General features: G+C 36.4%; 1 protein-coding gene and 1 pseudogene across 4 annotated transcripts in view; one reads left to right on the plus strand and one right to left on the minus strand.

Annotated features, from left to right (window-relative positions):
* Positions 1-16,352, plus strand: part of Hmgcll1 (3-hydroxy-3-methylglutaryl-CoA lyase like 1) — a 157,856-nt gene extending 141,504 nt beyond the window's left edge. For 3 of the 4 annotated variants that reach the window (XM_040282831.2, XM_005318543.4, XM_005318544.5), the window contains 2 exons: positions 9,930-10,055; positions 13,747-16,352. In XM_040282831.2, the coding sequence (XP_040138765.1) occupies positions 9,930-10,055; positions 13,747-13,848 (228 nt within the window). In that variant the 3' untranslated portion in view covers positions 13,849-16,352. Of the gene's footprint in view, positions 1-9,929; positions 10,056-13,014; positions 13,272-13,746 lie in introns of those variants that run through there. The other variant, XM_078019857.1, reaches the window with a different exon arrangement.
* LOC144365934 (large ribosomal subunit protein eL21 pseudogene) lies at positions 4,702-5,211 on the minus strand (annotated as a pseudogene).
* Positions 16,353-27,538: the final 11,186 nt, after the last annotated feature.

Consider the following 27,538-nt stretch of genomic DNA (forward strand, 5'->3'; position numbering starts at 1 on the left):
TCAAAACAAATTAACATTATTCAAATGCTACATGTTCTTTGGTACTTTTATAACCTCAATACCTAAGCGTTTAGGTTTCATTAAATAATCTGAAAACAAGAACGTATAGAAGATTCTAAATTTTGCAAAATGATTTCTTTTCTATTCTTCTTCTTGTGCTTATCAGTTTTGCTTGGGGAATAAGTTCTTAATAGGACCAACAAAAAGACAAGTCATCACTTTTCTTTTAGTTTACTTTTCATCATGATCCAGGTACCTGAGGCTCATACAAAATTAACACTTTTCAGAACTCATCTAAGATTGTAGTATAGGAACCATATGCCCTTGATAACAGTCAATTTGCTTTTTCCAGAAGCAGCCACTACTATTTTATCTATTTTACTCAACCCCTAAGTCCAAGCACATTATTTGTGGAGCTCAAGCAGACAAAAGACATAACCCAAGTCACCAGGTTTATCATATCCTGGGGCCATGGGTTAATAGCACAAATTGCAATTTTGAGAACAGTGGGAGTCAAGGAGACTTCAAATCCCTCAATTTTTGCTTTTGTTTTTTCAGCCCTACTCATTTGTTAATAACAGGCTACTTACCAGTGAGAAATAATTGATGTAATAAATTTAATCTAATTATGTTGAAATATGTAATTGTTTTATATTCTAACATTAGGTTTCATGAACTACAGAGTTTTGTGTATATTCAAAGATCCTGGTGTATAGAATATGCTTAATAAACAGGTTAAGCCCAGAGGAAAAACAAGCAAAAATATACTGGATATTTTATAGTTTCATGTGTTCTTCACCATTAGTATCTTCATTTGAAATAGAATAAAAGTATTTATTTGGTAAATATGAAACTATTTATTTATGTGTTTGGTATTTTCTTGGGCTGGAACATAATCCGGTTGCAAACATGCGACTTTAACTTGGTAGATTTTGGTGCTACATTGCCACCTGGTGGGTATTCATCTAAAATGCATTTTTCTTTAAAAACAAAAAAGACAACAAAAACAACAACAACAAAATCCCGTCTGCTATGTACTTAACATGCACACGTGCACAACAACAGGAACCTGAGTCTGGAGTCTGAAGACAGTGCTTTGTGTTTGGAGAAGTGGAAAAGGGAACATTTCTTAAGAGTAATCTTTTAATGCCAACAATCTCCTTCATGATAAAATGGCCTAAGTGACCCATTTATTATTTTCAAATAAAGGATGATATGATTTCAGTGGTAAAATATTAAAATGTTTCCTCTATTTAAAACAAAATGATCGATGAAAAGAAATAATGTTTTTATTCCAAGTCTGTTCACAATGATATTACATATTGTTTTCAGTGGGACAAGGAAATTGATCTGAAAACAATGTCCATAGTAAAACTAAATTTTCTTGTATAGCAATGAGTTGAAATTTACAAATCAGTTTAGTCAGAAATAAGAGCATATAATTTATTTTTTAAATCTCTTTTTAACTGGTACACAAAACCATAAAACTTATACATATTTACAGGTTAACTTGTGATGTTTTAATTCATGTGTATGTTGTGTGATGTTTAAATCAGAGAAACATATCTATTTCCTCAAACATTTATCTTTTATTTATGGTAAAAACATACGAAACCCTTTCTTCCAGATTTTTGAAATATATAGTACAGTATCATTATCTATTGTTACTCTACTGTGCAATAGCTCACTAGAACTTCTTACTACCATTTAGTACAACTTAGTACCCTGGCCAGCCTTTCCCAATGCCCCTTCCCCTGCCCTCCAGCTCTGGTGACCACCACTCCACTCTTATCTTCTATAGCATCAACTTTTTCAGATTCCACATGAGTGAAATCATACAGAACTTGTCTTCTGGGTTTGGCTTATTTTGTTTAACATGATGATCTCCAGTTCCATCCATTTTGTCACAAATAATAGGAGTTTTTTCTTTCTTTCTTTTTTATTTTTTTGATGAAAAGAATCCTCTTACGTATATATGTACCATATTTTCTTTATTAATTCATTAGTTAGTGAATACTGGTTTTTCCATTTGGGGGCTATGTAAAGGGCATATTATTTAGTATATAGATAATATTATCCATTGAAATCTTTATTTCTAGGAAGAGGATTCACTATTTCAGAGAAGAAAGAATTTAGGGGATATTGTATAAAATTAAATACTTTAAAGTACTGTAATTTTGTTTCAAAAAGACTTTAGGGGAAACTAATGTCATTTTGTTGTTTAAATTAAGGTAATAAACGTTAAACTATTTAAAATGTTTTATAAGTGCATTTTAGTTATATATAATAGCAGGATTCATTTTGACATAATCATATATGCATGGAATATAATTTGTTCATTTCAGGGAACTGATATCATAATATTCCTCTTCAAAGGTAATACATTAAGGTTTTTTAATAAACTGTCTTTAAAATTGCATAAACCTTAAATCCCTGTATTTCTCTTAGTATTGATTCAGTTAATTTGTGAGTAGAGCTTACTGGGAAAGATCTGTGTCTAGGGCTAAGGTGACATGGGAGAAGAGGGAAAGAGCACTTTCCAGTTAATCTCTTCTCCAGATCATGTCTGTAGAGTGAACCTGCAATCTTAGGCCCTAGAAAGATCAATTAGCTGCAGAACTATTATGTTCACTGAGAAATTTGGAGTCTTTGATTTGTAGACAATCATCTCATTTATTTGCTATTATACTGCACAGGCATGAACTAAAGTTTGCAGAAAACTTTCTTTTTCATTGTCTACTTATATATGTAATGAATATTCATAATAAGTGCATTGGAAAAAACACATGAATAGAATTATAATAAAATAAATTAGCTATAACACTCTACCCATGTGTTAATATTTCCAGTGTTAACATTTTGGTTTATGTTATCTAAATCCTTCACTTTTTAGAAAATAGTATAATGAGTATACTATTATAAAATCCTTTAACCTATTTATTTCCCTTAATTATCTATTTTTGTAGCATCAATCATTCCAATTTATAGATACATTGAAATTAATTTAAATTACTCCCCATTATGAGATATTTGGATTGTTTTCAAATTTCCCTTCTTAAAAAACTATAACTGCAGTGAGTCTATAAACAGATGTATGAATAAATGTGGGTTATCATTGTCAGCATACATATTCTCATCCATATATATTTATTTCTTATTAATTATTTAACTAGGATTTATTAAATATTCATAGAAAGGTCTTTTTCATAGGGATTTCTGGAACAATCAATATTGACAATACTAGTTAATTGCTCACCATAAAAGACTCTAATTTACATTTCTATTAGTTAAGTTTGACTGTTTCCCTTCAGTTCCAACAACATTGTCCTTTTAAAAAATATTCATTGAAGTATAACACACATATAACAAAAGCATGCAGATGATAAGCTCAGGGAATGTGATTCAAGGAAAGGAAGGGACCCCACAGCCCAGAACCTCTCCTTGATCCCAACTGTTTCCACACTGCAGAAGATGGCTGTTATCCTCACTTCTCGCCACCTTGATCAGTGCTATTTAGGACTTTATCTAAATGAAATCATTTAATATTGTTTTTTTGGTGCTCATCTTCTTTCATGCAAGATTTTCTTTGTGGGATTTGTGTTTGCCATTGAAGCCACACGTTGTTTCATGTGTAGTTGTCTATGCTATCCTATTTCACGGCCAAAGTTCTTTTTTCATTTTTTTCAGTCTGGAAGCATAAGGCATCACGGTGTTGTAGTTCTCACTCACTCTCTCTGACTTCCTGTGAGACTCAGCATGTTGGCTTGGCCTCCAGGGTGATCTGTTTTGTCCATTCTCTGTTTACTCTTTTCTCTATTGTGACACTGGTTGCTTTATTGTGAATTAATCTTTCACCTTTGCCCACACAACAGGTCACTGGGGCCTTTATTTACAAAATAGGACAGTGATTTTTGCTTTTCATTGTTTCCCCAAAGGTCAACTGAGAATAAAAAAACAAAAAAAAAAACAAAAAAACATGCTTTTTTGACAAGGAAAGGAATTTTCCTTCTGGGTCTCCAATACTTGCAGGGTGTTGATCCTCAGCAGCAAGAAAATGGATATGATGTATGGATTCCAGACCCCAGGAGTCAGTCATCACCTGGTGGACTGAAGCTGTCTTTCACCTATTATGCTAGTTCCTCTGACTTTTGCTATCTAAGGGTTTTTTGAGGTCTTCTTTCATAAACTCTTTGCGATGGTGCGATGGTGCATGCCTGTAATCCCAGTGGCTCAGGAGGCTGAGGAAGGAGGATAGAGAGTTCAAAGCCAGTCTCAGCAATGGCGAAGCACTAAGGGACTCAGTGAGACCTTATATCTAAAGAAAATACAAAATAGGGGCTGGGGATGTGGCTCAAGTGGTGGCGCGCTCGCCTGGCATGCGTGCGGCCCGGGTTCGATCCTCAGTACTACATACCAACAAAGATGTTGTGTCCGCCGAGAACTAAAAATAAATAAAAAATTCTCTCTCTCTCTCCCCTCTCTCACTCTCTCTTAAAAAAAAAAAAAAAAAGAAAATACAAAATAGGGCTGGGGATGTGGTTCAGTGGTTGAGTCCCCCTAAATTCAATCCTTGGTACTCAAAAAACAAATAAAAACAAACAAAAAACCTCTTTGAAATGTTGACTGGCCATGGTGAATGTCTTTTCCTTTGTTTCACAGTCCAGGGGTCTTTTATTTTCTTTATACCCACTATGCCATGCATTAATAGGGAGTAGGTTCTAGGAGCTCAGGCTCCCTCCATTGAGCATCACAAAATGTGCTTCACTGGGTGGAGCAGGCTGAACTCTGTTGAGCCCAGATAGCTTTTTCTTTCACTTACTTCTTTTTCTGACTGTTTTCTTTCATGTGTTTCAGGAAGCTGTTGGGGCTCTTAGAGTGTTCCATGTGCTCAATATTCATGTTAATTCTCTTGGCCGGAATCTTGTCTTTGTTTATTTACAACAGTGCCAACTGCATGCTGGATAAGATTTTAGACTGCCAGTTTTGCCCAGGAAACATTTGTGTATGGTTCATTTTTGAACAGCATTCATTCCCTTGATGTCTACAATAACAACCTTCTTGCAGATGTGCACATATGTGGCCAAGGGAACAACTCCATGTTTTCTAAAAGTCCTAGAGAACAAAGTATTGGGTGCCTCACCTCTTTCCCTTCGTGCTCCTTGTTTTGGCAAATTTCTGGAAGATGGCAGTTCTGGACAAAAGGAAGGCCATGGTTGACTTCTTCAGGCTGACTCATGTCTGAGACTATCAAAGGGTGATACAGATAAGAACCTCTGCCCCAGAGAATTTAGCTACAGATCATCAGGCACAACTTTAAAGAAATGCTAGTACCTGGCCCCATACACAGACAGAGATTCTGATTTGATTACTTTGGGGAGAAGCTTTGCCATTGGTAGTTTTAAAGAGCCATAGGTAATTCTAATAGGTAGACAGGATTGAGAACTACTGAATTTTTTATGTCTTTGATAATAAATTCAATTCTATTATTAAATAGATCAGTTTTAACTTACATGTAAAAAAAAAAAAAAGAAAAAAATTTTTAAAAGCCCTGACTATTAAATGTCATGGCAGACTCCCCCAGATGGAGCAACTTCTCAATATTTGCCTTTTCCAACCACTAGATAATATCACAAATTTTACTTCTAGAGTGTAATTCTTTTTTGGGGGGGGTTAGGAATTACCGGGGATTGAACACGGAGGCACTCCACCACTGGGCCATATCCCCATCCCTATTTTGTATTTTATTTAGAGACAGGGTCTCACTAAGTTGCTTAGAGCCTCATTTTTGCTGAGGCTGGCTTTGAACTAGCGATCCTCCTACCTTGGCCTCCTGAGCGTTTGGGATTTCAGGCATGCGCCAGGCACTATAGTGTAATTCTTTATTCTTACTATTTTGTTTCATATCAAATGTAAATTACTCTATGTAGACCAGTCTATTAGCTGATTTGTTATTACAACCTGCATATAATTGATCTTGTCAGATCGTTATTTGAGAAAGGTTATGGGGAATGGAAAGAATTATTGAGGCTTTCCCATATTGAGGAATATAATGAGAAAAATGAAGGTACAAGAACGGTCTACCAATCTTTTGTAAACTTGTCCTAGGTCCCAATAATACCAGGGCCTATTGAACTGTAGTTCTACCCTCAAGAGCCTTGGTGAACATCCTGTTAAGTCTTTCAAGGAAAACTAGAAAAGTAATTCAAAAAGTGCAGTCCTGTTTGAATGCCAAAGGGACCCAGGAGCCAATTGAAAGAGCTCCCAATGGCCAAATGTGGAACATGTCTATATTGTAATGTAGTGGCACCCCTCCTCCACTGGGTTTCTCCAGAAATCTTCACCATGGCCGATGTTAGGACTGTCAACAAGAGTCTGTACAAAAGAATTCAATGTAGATAAACTTCCTATTTTCGTGTTGCCCTGTTCTACTTGGCCACTGGCCAGGAAGAAATCAGCATGCCAGGTGCTGGACATCCCTTACTAGTTTTTCACAAACATTTATCCAGTATAGCTGTTTGTAAAAATGTGTAAACAAGGCCTCTGGCCTTGAGCTGGAGCTTTATAGAGGTGACCTCATTTCTAAGATAGGAGAAGTTACCAATTGGGCTCCCTGGTAACAGCTGGCAGGGGGAGGAAAGAAAGGGGAGAAGAAGCTCTCCCCTTCTCAGATATTGTCTTTGAAGGGTTAACTTGCCCAGAACAGTGAAAGAAAAAGCTGCTTTTGTGTGAACTTCTGCAGACTGTGAACTTCTGAGCCCCTCCTCTTACGTGCCGGATATAAAATTCTGAAACTACCTAAACTCGGGGTTCAGGGGATTGATTGATTACAGCAAAAGCTGTGCCCTCTGAACCTGCTGCAGCCAAATAAAACTGTTTCCTGTTATCTTTGGTGCTTTGCCTTGTCTGTCCCTTACAACAGTAAAACATACAGTAATGGATTGTAACCCAAAGTGCAAAATAAGTATCTATGTGTCTATGAGTCCTTATTAATACAAATGAATGTTCAAATAAATAAGTAAATAAATGAGGCAAAATAGACAAATCTCTCATTTAGAAGAATTCCAAATAATTTATGTAGATATTCTTTATTCTTTAAGGGCAAACTGCACACAGTGACTTTTTTTTTTCCTTCAAAGAGTATAATATGAAAAGGGAGAGACAGAAAGAGAGAGAGAGAGAGAGAGAGAGAGAGAGAGAGAGAGAGAGAGAGAGAGAGAGAGACACTTTGCAGTGTAGATACTTGGCAAATGTCACCTCTGTCAGGTTATCAGGGTTAATATTAGCAGTCATTACTCATGGCAACAGTATGTACCCTTGATATGATGTTTGGGAATAATACTTCACCTCTGTGGTCTTCCCTCCAGGGTTCTATATCTCCAGTCTAGCAATGAGAAAAAAATAAATAAAATCAGATAACTCAAGTTGAAGCACATTGTATAAAATATATTCTAGTACTACTCAAAATAGTCTGAGCCTGAGAAGATATGGCCACTAATGTAATGTGGTGTCCTGAAAAGCACTTGGAATAGAAAAAGACACTGGCTAAAAAATATCTTAAGAATTTTGTTTTGTTTTGTTTGTTTTTTGAGAGGCTGGGGATTAAACCCAGAGTCTTACACATAGTAGGCAAGCACTCTACTACTGAGCCATACCTCAGCCTTAGAAATTCCTTTTAAAGTGTCTAAAGAAATATGAATAATGTATCTACTTTATGTTAATAATAACATTTCAGTATCTGTTTAATGGTTGTGACAAATATACCATAATAATATAAAATTCGGCAATTCTTTGTGTATCCAAACTTTAGTCAGATTTCTGAATTTTCTTCTAGGTTCATCTGGGTAATTGCTCCAAAAATCCAATTTTAGCAATCCTTGCTAAATCAGTGTAGCAAGAATCCCAACCCTTGACATTTGATCACCCTCTGTATCTGATCAAGTCTCTCATCTTCTACCATCCCCCACCCGATGACTGATCACTCTGCCTATTTTCAGAAAAAGCCTGTTAGATTGGTTTAGTTAGAATCCCCTTTACCCCTATTATTTCCTCTTAGTAATTTTCCATTCACTGACCCCTCTCCCTGCTCTTAAGCTATAAATTCCCACTTGTGCATGCTGTATTTGGAGTTGGTCCCAGTGTCTCTCTCCCACAGTAAAACTCTATTGCAGGGATCCTGTAGCTATCACAGTGATACTTAATGAAATCTTCCTCAATGGGCTTTAACAAGTATCCTTGCATAATGCTTTCTTTAACAGATGGTAAGTGGAGGAAACTGAGTGAGTAGTACATGATAATTTTCAGCACTTTCTTCACAGGTATTCTGAAAATCTAAAAGTGTCCAAAAATATAAAGTTTATTTTTAAAATAAAGGTAAAGAAATGGAGAAAGGAAGGAAGGAAGGAAGGGAGGGAGGGAGGAAGGGGAGAAGAGACAAGAAATGAGGATCAGCAGTTGCTGGGATCTTTCTTCTGAAAAATTAAAATTCCCAGGTGCCAACCAAGATCTCCTGAATCAGAAACTCTGAGGATGTAGCAGCAATCTGTGATTCAAATTCTGTGATTGAGAACCACTTAAGAGGCAGCTGGCCAAGAGTTTTGCTTCAAGGAGCTTCTTATTTTAGATGAAGTCATATTACTTTTTCTACAGTGCTCAGGAGTGAAAAATTAGGTCAGTCCTTTCTGTAACTTCTGACCATAAAATCATCACCTTTCAAGAGAAATGACATATATGCCTGCTTCTTCACATGTCATTAGTATTTGATATCCAGGGCCTTCTGTATGTGCTTATCTTCCAATGTCTCCAGCACATAGATCTTCACTTCTGTGCCCCCAAGCATACAATCAGGTACCACCTTGCATGTTTCCAGTGGCTATGAATCAAGGCAGAGTAAGAGTTCTCTGCAGAGAGAGTACCTCACCTGCCAGATAATGACCTCAGGCCAACTGTTTCATCCCTGTGTACCTGTTATATGTGTTTTTCTCTGGTTTTTTTTTTTTTTTTGGTTGATAATCCAAAAATTTCTTCTGAAATTGGGCATGGAAGCACTTGCCTGTATCCTAGTTACTTGGGTGGCTGAGGTAGGAGGACCTCAAATTCTAGGACAGCCTGAGCAACTTAGCAAGACCCTGTCTCAAAAATACAATAAAAATGGGCTGGGGTGTAGCTCAGTGCTTAAGCACACTTGGGTTCAATTCCCAGGAAAACACACACACACACACACACACACACACACACACACACACACACAGAAAGTCAAAATAATATCTTCTTCTTCATGAGACTTTCTGACAATGCAGAGTTAAGATACATATGGTGTTAAGATTAGTATTCAGCACTCAGTAAGAACTCAATAAATGATCTGGTGTTATTGTTAGTGGTATGTGTTGCCTCTTAAATATTGCTTATCTTCCTGAAGGAGCAGAGTTTTGTCTACAAAATAATATTTCAATAATAATTGCACAAACTGAATTGCACATACTTTTCCATGTATGATCACTCTGTCTCACACATACAGGTCTTCTCAGACACCTTGATTTTGAGTTGTGGTGGGAATTATTGAATGTTGTTTATGCAATGCTTTTATGATAAAGATAGAAATTTGTAGAATATATAAAACTGGTAGTGAATTAACCTTCACTTCAGAAAGCTCTAGTATTTATAGTTGGGCTATTATAAAAAAATAATACCACTTTAATTTCTGTTGGAAGGATTTTTAATTCTGGAGATCCTTAGCAGACTTTCTGTTGGTCTAAGAGACAAGATGAGTCAGAAAAGAAATGTGCACCCCAGGGACTGTTCTAGCAGCAGGTGGATAAGTGAATATGTTTGGATAACATGCTTCAATGTTGTTTATTTGCTGTTTGCCAAGGTTGAATAGAAATGAAACTATTTACACACAGATGCCTTAGGTGTTTTGGTTTATTTTCCAGATGGGAATTAACGTGGTGGACTCTGCAGTGTCAGGATTAGGTGGCTGCCCTTATGCAAAAGGTGCTTCCGGGAATGTAGCCACTGAGGATTTGATATATATGCTTAATGGCCTGGGGCTCAATACAGTAAGTTGCTTTAACAATATTTCAATACTCACGTGTTACTTCCAGTTCCAAATTGAACTGCTTCTCAGATTTGGGAAGCAGTGTTGAGGTCAAAGTTTTACTACATATTTGTTATTTGCTAAAATGCACAGTGGGAAAATATAATAGAGTTCTTTTCTTTTTTTCCCCAGCAGTTTCATAAAATAACTATCGCTATAGCCCAATCATCAATAGTGCTACTGTTTCACATTTTATAGTGTTTTATAAACTCCAAAGTAGTTTTCCATGTATGATCTGATATGACTTTACACACTTTGTGAGAGCCTGTGTCTTTTACTGTTATGATTGTTGAATTTTGCAGTTTCGTGTTTTGTACGGATACTGTCCTTGGAGGAAACTGAGATCTAAATGGTCTCACAGTGACAACGAGGGCTTCTGAAAAAAAGCCAGTGAAGTTCAAAAGACCAAATGATCAGTAAGGGAATGGAGCTTGGAAATATTTAGCATGTGAGACATTGATGGCAAGAATGGTCCCTTTTCAAGTAGCACCTGAAAAGGCACATGCTGTGTGGTAATGTCCACCAAAATCGATGCCTTTTTTTGCCACATACTTGATAACAATCTGTAAGTCTATAAGGCAGTCTTTAAAAGGAAAGAATATAAAAGGCAAAAAAAAAATCTATGCATAGTTGAATAGAAATCTAAACTGCTTTCTGAGATGGGAAAGCATGGACTGAATTATTAAATAGATCCCCCCTGCCGCCTGTCTTCTTTTTCACCCTAATACATGAATGTTCCTGCAGCACCAAACTTGCTTATTGTCCACATTCTGCTGCTCACCTCTACCCCTTATGATTTACCACTCCTTGGAATAGCCTTATGACACATACTCCATTTCAGCTGGAAAGCGAGTTACCTTCATCCTGAAAGTATTCTCCCAGCATCTCCATGTCTGTCTCCTAGGCCAAGAGATGAATCTCCTCTCCTTAGTCCTTCCTTGCTACCCTATGTATCTTCACCTCGGAACGTACCACACAAGGCTGTATCATGACTCTGCTTACCTGTTCAACATCCTGCACAGGCAGATAGCTTTTTCATACTCACTGCCTGTGACATTAAAAAAAAGTCCAAAAAAACTATCTATTGAGATTTTGCTTGACACCAAATACCAACAGCTGTTTTCTACAAACACCAAAAGCTATTGCTTACGTTCTGTGGTTAGGAATAAGTACAATTTCATTTACTAAGCAGCTTAATCATTTCTATCAGAATCTTCTATGACAGAAGCTCTAGAGAAAGAGATCCTGAATCAAACTCAGTGATGCTTAGTATGTGTCAGGTCCTGTTATATAACTGTGGGGTCCAAATGCAAATAAGTTGCTCTGGTTCTAAGAATTTTAAGAAGGATTATAGCATTGAATGGTAGCCACTGTTTAACTGTTGTCCAATCTCATAAAGCAAGTCTCTCTGTAGAATCTAATCTCACCATGAATCACAGGCTCAATCATTTGCCAAACACCACTAGTTTGACTTTTAAGTTTGGCTGTTTATACCTTCCTCACTGACCTCACCATGACTACATGTGGGTAGGCTCTTATTTCTTTCCTGAATAGTGATCTCCTACATTGATGATGGCTTCTGACTTGCCTTGGAATTTATCCTCCATGTTGCCATCAGAACATTTTATCTTAAAATACAAGTGTGAATATGCCACAGTGTACGTTGAACACCCATCAGTGGATTCTTATTTCCTCAAAAACCAAGACTGTGCTCTATCATATAATCCAGCCTATTTATACTTTTTTTTCAGCTCCAAAGTCATGTTTTAGTTTTTCTCAATAAGCATCATGATAAGCTTTTCCACTGTCCTCCATATGTACTCTGCTATTTTTTAGATATCTTCTGTTGCTTTTCTCTCTGCCTGTAATGTCCCACACATCCTCCTTCCTCTCAAAGACTCATTCTCCCCATATAAAACCCAAGTCAGGATTTACCCCTCCTAGCACCCTTCCCTGACATATTTTCTCCATTCCTTTTCCTCATGAGTTGGTTGCTCCACACTTCTGTCTTCATAAGCACCTGAGCATATCTCCATGGCTCAAACTATAGTACACATTTTTCTGCTTATGGTTCTATATCAGGGAGCAGAAGTTCCCTAAAGACAGAAACCACATTCCATGTCAGATTCTGAAAGCCCCAGAACAAATCATAGTGCATGACACACGTTTAGGCACCTGATAAATGATTTAAGAATAAGTGCTGTGTTGTTTCATGAGGATATCTATGAATCAAATAAAATGGTAGAGAAGGACCAAGATGAAATTCTTCTTTGGAATGACATCAATGAATTCCATATTTAATAGTTATAAATGGAATCCTTAGAAAGCAAAAAGGAACATTAATGACCAAAATCTTCCTATGAACCCTGGAGGAATATCATTCAGAAATGAAAGACACATGAAGATAGTTTTACAAAATTTAAATATTACTGGATTAACCTAAAATGTGCCTAATGAATACTGTCTGAAGTCATTACTATGACAAAACCAAATTTCTCATACCAAAGCAAATTCACTCCTGAAAACAACTACCCTGAAAACAGCTCTACAATAAAAGAAAAATAATGACAGTCACTTACATGTGTTATTTTACAAACTGTTTTTCTTGATAATTCTGGAAAAAGAGAAGTAATCTACAAAGAAAACGGTGCTTTAAATATTTCAGAGAGAAGTGTTTAAAAAGTCTCCATTTTCTAAAATGATGATCATTATTATGAAAACCCTTATGAATATTTACACTTGTTGTTTTAGAAAATTCAGACTTCCATAAAGATTAAATCTACTCCTTAAGAGCAAGGAAGACTGGACATGTTTAATTGTAAGCCCTCACTGTGTCTAGTCCATATTAAGGGAGGACACAAAATGCTACACAAGGACCAGTCTGTGGCTGAGCCACTTAATGCCACTTCTGTCCTCCCTAGGACAGAAGAGTTCTGGGTGCAGACTTTGATGGTGACCTTTTGCTTCTTCAAGGCCCAGAGATAAGGAGTATGGCCTGAACTTGGACTTCATACCCAACCGTGTCTGTCATCCAGGGATTTACCCAAGCTTTTGCTGATCCTCTTTATATTTTCAGAGAATTCATACTCTCAGGCAAAGAAGTTCCAGATGTGTACTAAATACTTCCTCATTTTATCTAACTTACAACTAACCCCTTTACCATCATATGGGTAATAATGAATTAAAAAGCTACATTCATCTTTCCTGTAATCCAAATGGCTTTATCAAATTTGTTTCTTGTATATTAAAGATATTATTTTTTTTTTCCAAATTCAAATCTCATATATAACTTTCTCCAAGACATTATCATTTTTATTTCTATTACTGATATTTTGTGAACTCTTTTCTAATTCCATTATTGTCCTTCCTATAAATCTGATATTCTCCTGAATTACACTGAGTTATTCAGGCATGCCTAGCCTATATTATTATATGAGGGTAAGATTCTATGTCTCAATAAGGGAGAACAACCTTAAATATTGATTACATGATTCATGAAAACAAATGTTGCCCCCAAGTCAATAAAATAATCAATACAGTGTTTATAAATTTAAAATAGTTATTTAATTACTAATAAAATTTAAAGGTATCTGTTTTGTCTTTTTTCTTTCTAATGCTCCATTCCCTCTGCTGTCTCTTCTTTTCCTCACTAGGGTGTGGATCTCTACAAAGTAATGGAAGCTGGTGACTTTATATGCAAAGCTGTGCATAAAAATACAAACTCTAAAGTAGCACAAGCCTCCTTCAGTGCTTGACAACAGTGGATTTGTGACTTAAGATCAAGAAGATCCATTTCAGCAGCATACATTCATCTGAAAATCATTAGTGCCAACTCATTTTGAAATGTAATAGGCAAAGGTGGAGAAAGAGGAATAACTTTTAAAAAACATGATTACTGAATAGACTATGACATCAATAGTAAGCAATACCAGTCATCAGGAAAATCATAATTGGAGGATGAGTAATGAAACTTGTAGACATCCTTTTGAACTTGGAGGAAAAAATGTCTCATCTTTTGCTCTTGTAGAGATGACTTTTTAACTTAGTAGACATGAATATTGACCTCAGATTTCCCTAAGTGTCACGTACTGTGTTAATACTTAATCATGCTAGCTTAGCATAGTATACACATTGTCAGTAGTTTATGAGCTCCCGCATAGTGTGCAGAGTGTGTGGCCTTGATATTATGTGTTATGCCTCTGGATCTCAACTTTCCATTTGCCAAGTCAGTTAAGTTATGGATAAAGAGCCAAATCTCCATCTGACCCTGCATAATTTTAGCAATAGAACTTTTATATTTCAAGAAGGCTAACATCTGTTAACTATTTCAGTGACTTTATCTGGTTCCAAGAGACTGTGGTCAATGGCAAGACGCCATATCCTGGAAATGCATTATAGCCGCCCATGTTTGTTACATGCATCCAATTTACCATACTTTACCTTTCATCAGCTATGAAAAAAAGCAAAAAAAAAAAAAGCATGGTGTTACTTAACTATTGAGAAATCATAAAGTATGACTTTTGTTTAGATGTTTAAGTTTTCAGTAATGAGAACACAAAGATGCAGGTACCATAATCCAACTCCTTAATTTCAGTTCACTTCCAAATTGCCCAAGGAAATATCACTGAGATCCCAAGGATATTAAGATGATTTTTAGTTCATGAAATATATTGGTTTATGTTAATTCAGGGTACCTTGACTCTATCAGATCATTTTTTGGTTCACCTTTTAAAATGGTTATTTTAAAGTTGAAATGGGAGAAATTTTGTCTTTTGTACTAAACAACATTGCCAGAGAGACAAATTTAGTATATTAAAGACTAAGAGAAAGGGAAGCAGAGAACGTTATTTAGAAAAACATTGCTATGACCTATGCAAATCATACAGGGATGGTGTTATTACATGTGGATCTGGAATTTCAGTTCTATTACTTATATAGACTTTCCCAATAATACTGGTGATCTTATCTTTGAATAAATTTTAATATAAATTGAAATATGAAAGTGAGCTTTATGGACTTTTTTGGAATATATTCATTAAAACCATTGAAATAAAAATAGATTTAAGAAAATAATTATGGATTGCAACTAAGTCATCTTTAAAGATACAGGGTAAGAAAAGTATCAGAAAGTCAGCATTGATAATTGACAAAACCAAACTAAATTCCTATGGAAGAGGCCAACCTACCAGCTCGTGACACTGTTTTGGAGTAGGGGCTGTAACAGCACACTCGTTTTGCAGAGTACTGAAAACAGTTCTCTGTTTTGGAGTTCAGGTAGGGTGTGAGGATAGTGTGAGTAGCATGCAAAATGGCAACTGGTTATGGATCTGCTTCAGTTATATCTCCCTTGTGCATCTCTCTCCATGAAGTATGTACCCTTGCACACTAAGGGAGCAAAAAGGTACCTTTACCAAGTGTGCACAGCAGGGAGACTGGCTTTTCCTCTCTTTCTCAAAGCTGCCGAGTTCTTAGTTTTGAGATATTTGAAAAAGTACCTTTTGATACAGACTGCATATAGAAACTGAGACGGGGAAATGTTGCTGTTTTGAACTAAAATCATGGACTGTTCAAGAAACAGAGCAAATAGAAATTCTATGTTCAGTCTAGCACAAAGTTGCACAGCACTCATATCAGCCTGCAGATTCATTTTCGTGACTATCTGATGCTACCTAATCATATTTGCAACATGAAAGTTTATGTTTTAGATACTGGTATCCCTTTCTTTACCCCAAATTTTTTGCTAGCTTAACGAGATTTTTTTTCAGGTTTTGGAAGAAAACTCAGATAATCATATAAAGCTGTCCAAAACCCACAGACAGAATCCACCCAAAGTTATGTCTCAACTAACCAGAAATCCTTGGAATCATTGCAAGACCCACCAAAATAACTCACCTGCTCATATATCAATACCATGTTTAGTTTTGGGAAATGATTTAAGAATAAAAATGCAATTATAGCTTTTGTTGAAATGCAAATCAAAATAATATTTTATAAAATCTATGCCTAAGTCAAGAAAATATTCATTCTATGTATTAGAACCTGTAATGCATTTTTATCATGTGTGTGTTGATGATCTATTATAGACAAACATTTTAAGACTACATTCTCTGAAAAATAACAATTTTAGAATTCTGCATTCCAAAAATTCACAAAGCAAATGAATGAAATCTGGCTATGACTTTCTGGGAAAATTAAGATGCCATTGTGATGTTATTCATTATGATCACTACAACATTTAATAAATGTCCTTTTAACTGTAGTTATATGGTTAATTTCTATATATGTACATTCTGTGTCTTCTAAGTGGTTAACTCCAAATATTAGTCATAGATTATTTAGCACAGAGAAAATAAGTCACAGATATCATCTTTGTCACAATTGTAATGAATAAATAAAACTAAGGACTAAGAACCAGTCAGAAATCTGAATTGAAGAAATATATAGGAGAAGGAGTGCTATATATGCCAATGAGCATTTTGCTTTTGTGGATTGAAGATATGGGTTTTGTACTTGTATGAGGCAGTCCCAAGAGTTAAAAGAATAGTTTTAGTGATATAAAGATAGGGAGGAAGGGACTCGAAAGTAAGAGAGACAGAGATGGGGGAATGTAGGCATGGAGTGAGGGAAGGAGAATGGGAGAATTAGAAAAAGACAGAGGGGCAGAGGTGAGAAATCTCTTCCTTACACTTGAATGGCTGAACAGAAGGACGGATTCTGCTGTGATAGGGTGCACCAGTAACAGAAAACTCACTAGGCTTAAGCACAATAAAACTTCTTTTATGTGCCAAATATTCAGTAAAAAAAAAAAAAAAAAAGATTTTCCACCACTGTTTAACTTAATGGCTCAATCGTATTACAAGTTAACATTTTCTCTCCATTTTCCTTCTTATCTAACCTCAAGGTATGGGGTCACCTTTAGACCCTTGCTCCTCATGGGTGCAAGGCTGTGGGCACTCTCAGCCTTCACATTCTAGTGCTCAGCAGCTGTAGGGCTTTTGTCTTCTCCAGGGTCCTTTTTAATCAAGGAAGTTTGTCCTCCACCCCTTTTCAAACTCCACCTCAGAGTCCAGTGAGTAGGACATCATTACACGCCCCATTCCCACTGGAATAGACCCACTGTATAGACCAAATGGAATCACTGGTGATCTGGGAAGAAAACCTCAGGGAACAACTCCAAGGAAGGATCTTATTTCTAACCACTCTGACATGGGAGGAAGGGATGGAAACTGGAACTTTTAATTTTTTTTTTATTTGAAATAAATATGTTTTAAGATGAATGGAGTTAATGCTGCTAATTGGTCTCTATGTTTCCCCCAATGAGGTAGGAAGTGAGATCTTCAGGCATTAAAGAGGCAGGTGGAGTGAGGACTCAGAAGAATAGTAAAATCTGAAGTCCATCACTTGGGGGATAGGTAGTAACATAGCAGAGCACCATTAGAAGTTAACTTACTCTATAAAAGTTTTCCAGTGGCTGTTCTGTATTAAATCTAAGTACACTGATCTGATCTTAAACCACCTTTGCCACCCAGCCTGGGACACATTCCCACCTGCTTCAAATACTTTTTACTTTCTCTCCCCACGTTCTACCTCTCTGGCTGCTTCTCTCTACATTTTAAAAATTTTGGCTTTCTCCTTTTCGCTCATGCTACAGACTCACAAATACACAAATACTCATAAATACATTTTCACTATTCAACATTTGGTCCAGGCCCAGAAGGATTATCATCCTGGGATATTTTAAGAATTTCAAGGTCTTGAGCTCCACCTCAGACCTATTGCATTCGCATCTGCATTTTATCCATTTTATCAGTGTCCTCCTAGGACTCATATGCATGTTAAGTTTGAAAAGCATTTGCCTGCTTGTCACCTCCTTTTGGTGTCCAACAGGCATTGGAAGCTTCTACCACTTCTTTCCTCTTGCATTATACTCTAGCCCATATCTTTTCTCTGTTTCTCCAATGAGGCTGACTCACATCCATCTCAGGATACTCTAATGCCTCTGCCTCTAATGCTTTTTCCTGAGTAAAACTGACTCCTTGTCACTCAGGTCTGAGCATAAATGTCCCCTCCTTAATGGGTCTTTCTGGACAACCCAGTCTAAAGTAAATCCTCAGTTACTTTCTCTTACTTCAACTTATTTAATATTTATTATAGATCTGTGTGTTTTAGCTTGAAAATTCGCGTATCTAGTGAATTTAATCACCATTCTAATAGGTATTTTTTTCCCCCCAACAGAATAGATAGTTCCTATCTTGTCCACTCTGACTTCCTTAGTGCCCAGAATATAGTGCTAGGGCTATAGCAGAATATAGGTTCCACTTCTGTCAATAATTTTTAAATTAAAAAAAAAGAAAAGAAGAAAAATGGGTTTAATTCAAACATTTGGTAATTTAAGGGAGGAGATCATCTCACCAGAGCTGTTTCGGGGTTATGTACGTATTTTTAAATTCCCTGAACCCTTAATGGTTTTTCTGAATTTATTTGTTCCAGTTTGGTAGAAAACGCTTATCGCAAGTCCTTAAGACATATGATAAGTGATTTAATTAGGGAATTAATACATGTGTACACCAACGAGGTTGTTAAAAAATGTTTAAGAAATCAAAAATGTAAGAGAAACAAATGTGTTGCTAAGCAGGAATCAAACCAAAGTGAAACTTCTGGAATTGATAAGAATAAATCAATTTCATTAACAACATAAACTTTCCTGAAGTGGAGAAGTAATAATAGGTATACAGAGCCATTAAGCAGTTTTACTTTGGGCATATAGATGTGCATGTAATTCCTTTCTGTCTCACTGACTCTCTCTTATACACACACACACACACACACACACACACACACACAGAGGATACACTATTCTAGTTTCAGCTGATAAAACTCAGTTTCCTTATCACACTCTCTCTAATATATTTTCTATTCAAGAAAAGAGAAATGCATGTTTTATTCAAATACCCACTATTTGAATAAACAAGTGAACTGTTATACTAGCTATCATCTTATGATTAAGATATGTAAAAATTTCACATTGATTTGATATTCAGGCCTTATTATTCTCATATTCCTCCAATAGGTTCCATTTACAGATATTTCAGAATCAAATTTTAAATATTGGTTTTACCTATCTTACCCTCTCACACACAAACCCCTCAATTCTCTGTGTCTGATACACAAAATAATTTACTCTCTGTGGTCTCATTCCAGACTACACATTAGATTAATCACTGCAGGATGGGAAAGGGGGAGTTAACAATACTAATGTCTGAATTTCAGCTCCAGTGATTCTTATTTAATTGGTCTGCAGTTAGGCTTCATGCATTACCATTAAATATGCACAGCTATATCACATATATATCTATATATACACAATTATACAGACATATACATATATACTAGGCAATTCTTATACACAGTTTTAATTGAAAATCTTCAGTTTAGAGCAGTAGTTTTTAAAGTGTGATCCCAAGACCAGCAGCATGAGCATCATGGCCTGTTTTTCCCTGCAAACTGGATCATCTGGAAGTCAGGTCACAAGATCCGGATTGTGACTGTGGATATTCATCAGAAATGAGGGAAAGTAAGAGAACTCATTGGAATGGTGATTAAATTCACTAGATTTGCGAATTTTCAAGCTACAACCCAGATCTCCTGACTCAGAAGCTCTGGCTTACAGTCAAGGTCCACTAATCTGTATTTTAACAGACCCTTCAGGTGATTGTGAGGGACCCTCAAGTTTGAGAATCACTGCCCTAGCATGAATTGTCTTCCAAAATAATGGTTTGCCACACTTGCAATTAGCTCAGAATAAAAAAATGGACAAGATTCAGTTTTGCATGCCCTTTATCCGTAAAAACAAATTACCATTTTCAACTAACATTTATATAATCTAAACATATGATTTCACATTTCCAATGTGAACAGGGCCTACAAGGAAGAGGCAGATATGCAGAACATTGGTATTCTCTGTCACATTCCTCCCCTTGATTCTGTTCATCAGGATTTTTCCAGGAGACTTGGCTTCCATCAGGTATCTATACATGGTACCTATTAAGTTCATTGTAAGTATTAAAGCAAATTGAAGTTGAGGCCTAGAGACAGCCATAAAGGAAGATGATAATGATGTATCAGTTGCAGGAAAGAGAAATTGTCACCTAACAATTCTGGCCCGGCGAGAGAGGAGTTTAATGGACTTAATGCATTTCCACCAATCTTGGGGGCAGAGGGGGGCTTCTTTGGCAACATCTGATCTTGGGCTCTGGAGGCAGGCAGCTGGTATTGAGTCTTGGTTCTGTTATTCGTTGGCTATGCAACCTTGTTCAATTTATCTAATGCCTTTAAACCTCACTTCCTTCACCTGTAAAACTCCAATAACAATAGTGCTTATTTACACAGCTGTTGGAGGGATTTCATGATATAATGCTTATGTGTTTGGCAAAGTGCCTGGCACTTAGTAAGTGATCAATAAATGTTAACTATCCTCATTTTTATGATCCCTTCCTATGGCCCTGCCCTGGAGTGGAACTTCTTCCTCCATTATGAGTTAAGTCCCAGAGAGGCTCTTGTAAAAGATCATCCTTTATCCTGTTGCATGTTGTGTTGTCTTAAAGGGTCTGCCAGGATCCCTCAAAATGACCACTTATCATCAAACCCAAAGCCATATAGTTTTAAATTGGCATGATTTTCTTGGAAGCTGCATCATTGAGTTCTGTACTCTGAATTACTTATTTCTGTAGTTTATGTGAGTATAATTTACCTTAGGAATTTATTATGAGACTTTTGCTGAGTAAACTTATGTATGGACCATCATAGTACACTCCGTCTCTGTATCCTATATCATTTAAAGTTAGAAATTTCATGAACATGGTAATTTGTCCCACTCTTTTGGCAGTTGGACAAGTGAGCAGGTGGATTTTAATATCTGTTGCAACATGAATTGCCAGTAATTTACTTGGTGGGCTCTCGAGCTTGGTGGGCTCTCGAGCTGGGTGGGCTTCTGCTTTCTTCTTTTCTACATGGTTCCATTTGGAAAAGAGTACTCTTTTGGGCTTCCATCGTAATCATCTCTCCTCTGACCTGAGTCATACTGATGAGTTTATGCAGCTTATGATAGGGTTTGTGCTCTTCAAGGAATTCAGAGGAAGCAACTCAAAACTTCTGATGACTGTTACATCTGAATTTCCTTTTTCTAGTCAGTTCTTTAAGGACTCTGTCATTGGTAAGTAGACCACAGGTTCCAGGTAATCAGATCATTATCCTGTATTGTCTGAATCCCAAAAATATAGCTCTCCATCTGCAGGTTTGTAATGGTCTTTTTCTATATGTACATGAATACCAGTGTATCAGACTGTACGCTGACATTCTGGAAGCAGAGAGGTCACCATATTACAAGCAGACATTACCTGCTCTTACCAGGACCTTCACTACATGAAATCAGATTGTATAGAATCAGCTCACAAAATTCATATTGTAAATGTGTGTACACTCCAAAGATGAAGGGAGCAGGGAATACCAGTGGAAGTATTTTATAGCAGCCTCTACAGTCAGTACTGTACAGTGGCATACAGAGAAGCAGGTCTATGGACACTTCTTAAGCAAAGAGCAGTATATCTTAGTTTTTGTGGACTCTAAAAGTCTTCACAGATGTTGAGGATCAGAGGAGTTCAGGTTAGAATTATGCTCAGTGAGGGATAAGGGAGAAATATGTGAAGATGAATACTAACAGGAGAAGTGGGGGAAGATGTTGTCTTCCTAGAGGAGATTTACACACATGTAAAGGGTAGTGTTGAACACAGACACTGAAAGCCTCTTAGTCTTCTTCTGTCTTCTGAAAAAAATTGTTTAACCACTCTTGTAGCTAGAAGCTGTTGCCTGGACCACTGGACTTCTATAAGAAAACACTAATGTCATTAGGTCATTTTTAATGTGTACAGGCAAGGTTGCCCTTTGAAGTTGTCATTTGGGGAAGTCATGTACTCATGTCAGTGACATTATCTTTTAGAAATGAATTGTATTGAGTCCTTTCTATATAAGAAACTAAATTTTACTACTCTACTGTTTTACAGTATGTGGATACTGGTAGCAATGATAGCATTTACTGTATTTTGTTTTCATGCTTTATTAATTTTATCAACAAACATAACATTACCTATTTTGTTTATCCACATTACCCATTAGATTTTAGTGCAAATGATGTTCAATTATTTTTAAACATCAAATGCAGGCTGAGACAAGTTAATTTTTCTCTTTTCCAGGTAGTCCAAAACAATATTTCAAATGTTTATAAGATAATTTCAATAAGCAGTAAACTTTGCTTTCCTGGCAGAATGTTTGAGCGTTGTCTACAGTAGCAAGGTGACAGTTTTGAAGGAGTGTTCATTTACTTCTCTATTTCCTTAAATATCATTTCATTTTTTTAAAAAATCACAACCCATATAATGTAATTTACCTAAACAAATAAGGATGAACTATTAAAAACATGTGGATCCATGTAAACAAAAAATTTCCACTGTACATCCCAATTATATAAAGAATAAACACTTCTTGGGAAGCTGTGGTGGGACAATTGCCTGAGTTCACAAGTTTAAACACCAACTTAGGCAACAGAGTGTTTTAATTGTGCTTCTTTGACTAGAAGTTCTGACCACACAATTGTAGAGGAGGAAAAGTTTATTTGGGGGCTCACAGTTTTAGAGGTCTCAGTCCATAGACAACAGGCTCCATTCCTCGTGGCTTGGGGTGAGGCTGAACATCATGGTGGAAGAGTATGGCAGAGAGAAGTGGCTTATATGTGGATCAGAAGCAGAGAGAGACTCTGCTCTCCAGATAGAAAATATATACCCCATAGCCATGCCTGCAATGAGCCACTTTCTCCAGTCATACCCCACTTGCCTTCAGTTACCACTCAGTTAATATCATCAGGGATTAATTCACTGATTAGGTTAAGGCTATTACTCAATCATTTCTTCTCCAAAACTCTTGATCAGAATTGTCTTAAGGCCGAACTCCTAATGAAACACAAGGCCATAGTTACTACGGATTTAAATCTGTCTTCTATCATTATTGTTTCTTATCCTCTTCTACTCTTCCCTCCGTAGCTTCTGTCCAAACCTCTCAAAGGAGTTCTCTGCTCCTGAACTCCTACCTTTTCTTCATGCCCAGTACTTGGCCTCTGCTGTCCTCTCTCAGGCAGCTGGTACTCATTTGTCCCATGGCATTCTTTACTCTCGGGTATGACTATTAGCTAGGTGCCAGTCTTTCTCACTTGACGTGAGATTCTGAAATGCAAAGGCTAAATCGTATGTTCCACTGAATTCCCTTGTCTCTCATGAAGTCTGATATATTGCAGTACTCCATAAATACTTGATGAATGACTTCACATCATTTTCCATCTTAATAAATCGGGGGTTTTATTATAAACTTTATTTACCAACAGTCTAAGTAAATATTGAGATATATAGGACAAAACATAAGCCCTGCCCTCAATAGTCTAAGACTAAGTTTTTGGAAATCTTTTGGCATTTTTTATTTCATTATTATATTAAATCTCCAAAGATGGGAAGCCAAGCTGAGTGTTAGTAAGCAGTCAAGATATGTCTGATATTTGAACCATTTTCACTAGACTTATATACAATTTGATAAGCTGTGGATGAACTTGTCGATCCTCCTATAAGACAATAAAAAAGGTCCAAGTGCAAATTATGATTCTTGTTTGCCTATAAATTTCAGCATAATTCTTGTTGTTAATTGATGAACAGCTGTGTTGAGCATTGTACAAATTAAACACTTTACTGAGTTCTGAGGACTTAATAGTAAATAAAGCAAACATAGTTCCTGTCTTTATTGATATCACTCTCTGAAGCTGGAAAGGTACCTTAGTGCAGGATTAGTGTTCACTCAGTAGGGTGGCAGGTATAGATGTACAAGTGACAGAAGTAGAGGTGCTGTGTAAGCTCTAATGTGTATCTGATATGCTCAACAGGGTCTTCCAGATAAGAGTCTACAAGGTTCCCATGATCTATATCAATCCATATTATTAGGAACAAATTGTACTTATGTGAAAAAAAAGGAAGGCATTTCTAGATGGGTAGAGTTAATATCAAATTTAGGCCTGTCTGTCCTATCACATAATTATACCGACTTGGCTATTTTCATGTCAACCTTTCTCTTCCTCAGTCACAATGGTTCTAGTCTAACTACTTTAGTTTTGATTCAATGTCTGGCTTCAAATTCTAGCATCTAGAGATGATCATGTACCATTGCATGGATTTAGTTATCCAATCTATCTTTAGCTGTTTGTCACAGTGACTAAGTCAAAGGACCTTTTACCCAGAAAAAAAAGTAAAATTAAAATTAAGACCTGAAATTCTAAGCCTCTGTATCCCTTGTAAATTCTCATACATCTCTTCATTCTTTATCAAATATTTATTATTAACAAGATTTTACTCTTAACATATATTTATTTAGCACTTTATGAAAAGTTAGGATTGCATTTGCCTGAAAATAAGAAAAGAGATACATGGATGCAGTTGTTGTGCTCATGCCATATACAACAAATAGTCAGAGGTTGCTATATAACTACTGACAGCTTCCAGGTCCCACCTTTCCTTTCCACTTTTGTGTTACATGTGTGCAAACTGGTAAGAGAGCTTAGGTGTCTACTCCATCGGTGGAGGAAGTTCAAACCATGTTATCATTAGCAGGTAAATTCAAATTATAGGAACCCTCACTCTGGTTCTTTGCCTTAGGCACAATAGAACTAGTGCCACTCATCCCCTTCACTCAAGTCATTTGTCATTCTGCTTGGCTATCAGCCCTTCTCTTCTCAGAAAGATTCAATGTGTGAGTAATTAATCTCTCTATTCTCTTAGTAAGTATGTGCTATCATCAATCTGAACTTTGGGCCGGTTTTTGGTGTAGGTTCATTGTGTCTATGTGAGTCATAACAACACTCTTAATGTCATCATTCTACTCCACCATCCTAGATAGCTTGGAAATATGTTAGCTCTCATCATTATGCTGTTTTCTCATGGTACCAAAATACTGTACCTAAAAATTTCCATCCATATTTCAGACCAGAAGAGACAATAGCAATATTGCTGTATCTACCTCTTTTTTAGGAAAATTGTAATTTTTTCAAGGAAAACTGAATGTCATTGAGCAGAACTGTGTCACATCACCATGCTTAGTCTGACAGTTCAAGCATTTTATTTGGGGGTGTTGGTACTCCAAACAAGATTATAATTCTATGTATGACAACTATGTTGGCAATTTCAAATAAGGACCAGGCTTTTTCATGTGCTAGATACATAACAATTAGAAGACTAATCAATGGTCTTCTATGAAACTGTAATCAGGCAATCACCAAAATTATTATCAAATGATAATTATAATCATAAGTGCTATGAAAGAGAAGTTCATCTGTCTTTAAGAGTGTATGTGCCAAGCCTGACCATCCAAAAGACACAATTCATGATTCAGATGAAATCTGAAAGATGAATAAGATGCTAAATAGAAAAGAATGGAAAAGGCTACTCTTACGTGATGGCAACATGTATGTAAATACCTTTTACAAGGAAGGAGCATAGTGTTGTTTGGGAAATGTAAAGAAGGAAAGTGTGATGAGAGCACAGGAGAAAATGTGCTAAACACAAGTTAGGTAACAAGGAGCTCAAAGTATGATGATTAAAGAATTCATTTGGGCAGATGCTTGGGAGTAATGTTTACTGCCTCAAACTTATGAGTCATGGTGATCACTCTCCTTGCCTATGTGTTCAGAAGGTATAAATTGAAACTTAGGTAAAAAAAATTAGCTTTGACATGTGATGTAGTATTATTATTTTAATAAAGGTTTCTTGGATGATACCCCAATTCCTTGGGACTAACCAAATATAAAGAAGAGGGAGATTACTTCTTCTTGTTGGCTGGCTTCTAAGGAGCATCTGGAATGAGTCTGTCTTTTTTTATGGCTTAATTACTGAAGTAGTCAATTTTCTATTGTAAATAACAGAAGACTACAAATTGGGTAACTTTCAATGAATAGAGACTTATTTTGGCTCACACTTTTGAAGATCCAAGGTTGAGGGGTCACATCTGGTGATGACCTTCTCGCTGGAAGAGTCCCAAGGAGGCTCAGGATGTAATGTGCTGGGAGACAGGGAACACACATGTGTATTGATGTTTCCTGTGGTCTCTTATGTACTTTTTAATAGTCACCAGACTCAGGCATAGGAGATGACCCTAATGATCTTCTCTAATCCCAACGGCCTCCCAAAGGCCTTACCTCTACATGTTGTAGTTGGATTATGTTTCCATCCTCTTAATACCTTACAATGGGGATGAGATTTCAACACATGGAACCTTGGGGGACACACTCAAACCATATTCAGACCATAGCAATTACCTCAAGATTTGTATAGTGAAAGGAAGGGTATGAAGGGTCAACTCCTTTCCCATTATTGGCCATGAAGTTGATATTCTACTGGAAGCCAGGGGCTAAAGTACAGGTAGCAAAATAAAATATTGTTTCTTTGGATCTTTATATTCAAATATGAATCAGAAAATGTTCTGTAAAACGTTCCAGAAAAAAAATAAGATATAATATCCCCCCAAAAATTGCAATGAGGGATGAATAATGGATAATTAACATGATGTTCTATTGTCTTTCTTTACACTGGGAGATAAGCACAATAAAGGGAGGTCTGAAAGACAATGCTTTGAGAACAGTAAAGGAGAAACAAAAAACCCAGATAAATCAACCTTTTAATAGGTTTTATATGACTGCAGAATGTTTAGTAGGCTTAACATTATTCAGGGTTCAATTTTGGAGGTAGCTTGTGAATGGTTGGATCATCTTTGGAAGTAAATTCACCTACTTGAGAACTTCTATCTTCTCCACATATACCTTAAGTTAAAATTTATGTCTTGTTTTTTAGAAACATCATTTAGGATAAAGAAATTATGTCTTTAAATCTACTTGAGATCCTCAAATAAGCTAAAATGGATCATATAAAGTTATGGTGTGCAACTATTAATTTATTTGATTTTTTTTTTAATATGTAGGCATCTTTTCAAGAATATTGGGTATTTCTCTCTACAATAGCCAAATCATCAGTTTCCAAATCTACGGTTATTTGTAGAATCATGTCCATGTGAACCAATAGCAAGTACTTAGGATGGAATTAATAAGAATTTTATTGATTCAAGGTGCTTTGCACCAGCTGTCAGACACAGACCAGACTCCTTAGCTATTCTTCACCCTGATTTCATAAAGAATAGCATCCCCATAGGACGATTTTAATTGGAAGCATATTTTCCCCCCATGATGCAAACTTAAGGTCACAACAGGTAACCTGAAAGATTGTTCCACCAGATGTTATTCCCAGAAAACATATTCCCCAAATATCATGATACTCAAGGGGCGAAGATTACATAAGTCTTAAGATAAACTTC

The sequence above is a fragment of the Ictidomys tridecemlineatus genome, chromosome 8 (genome assembly GCF_052094955.1).
Source record: "Ictidomys tridecemlineatus isolate mIctTri1 chromosome 8, mIctTri1.hap1, whole genome shotgun sequence".
NCBI lineage: Eukaryota > Metazoa > Chordata > Mammalia > Rodentia > Sciuridae > Ictidomys > Ictidomys tridecemlineatus.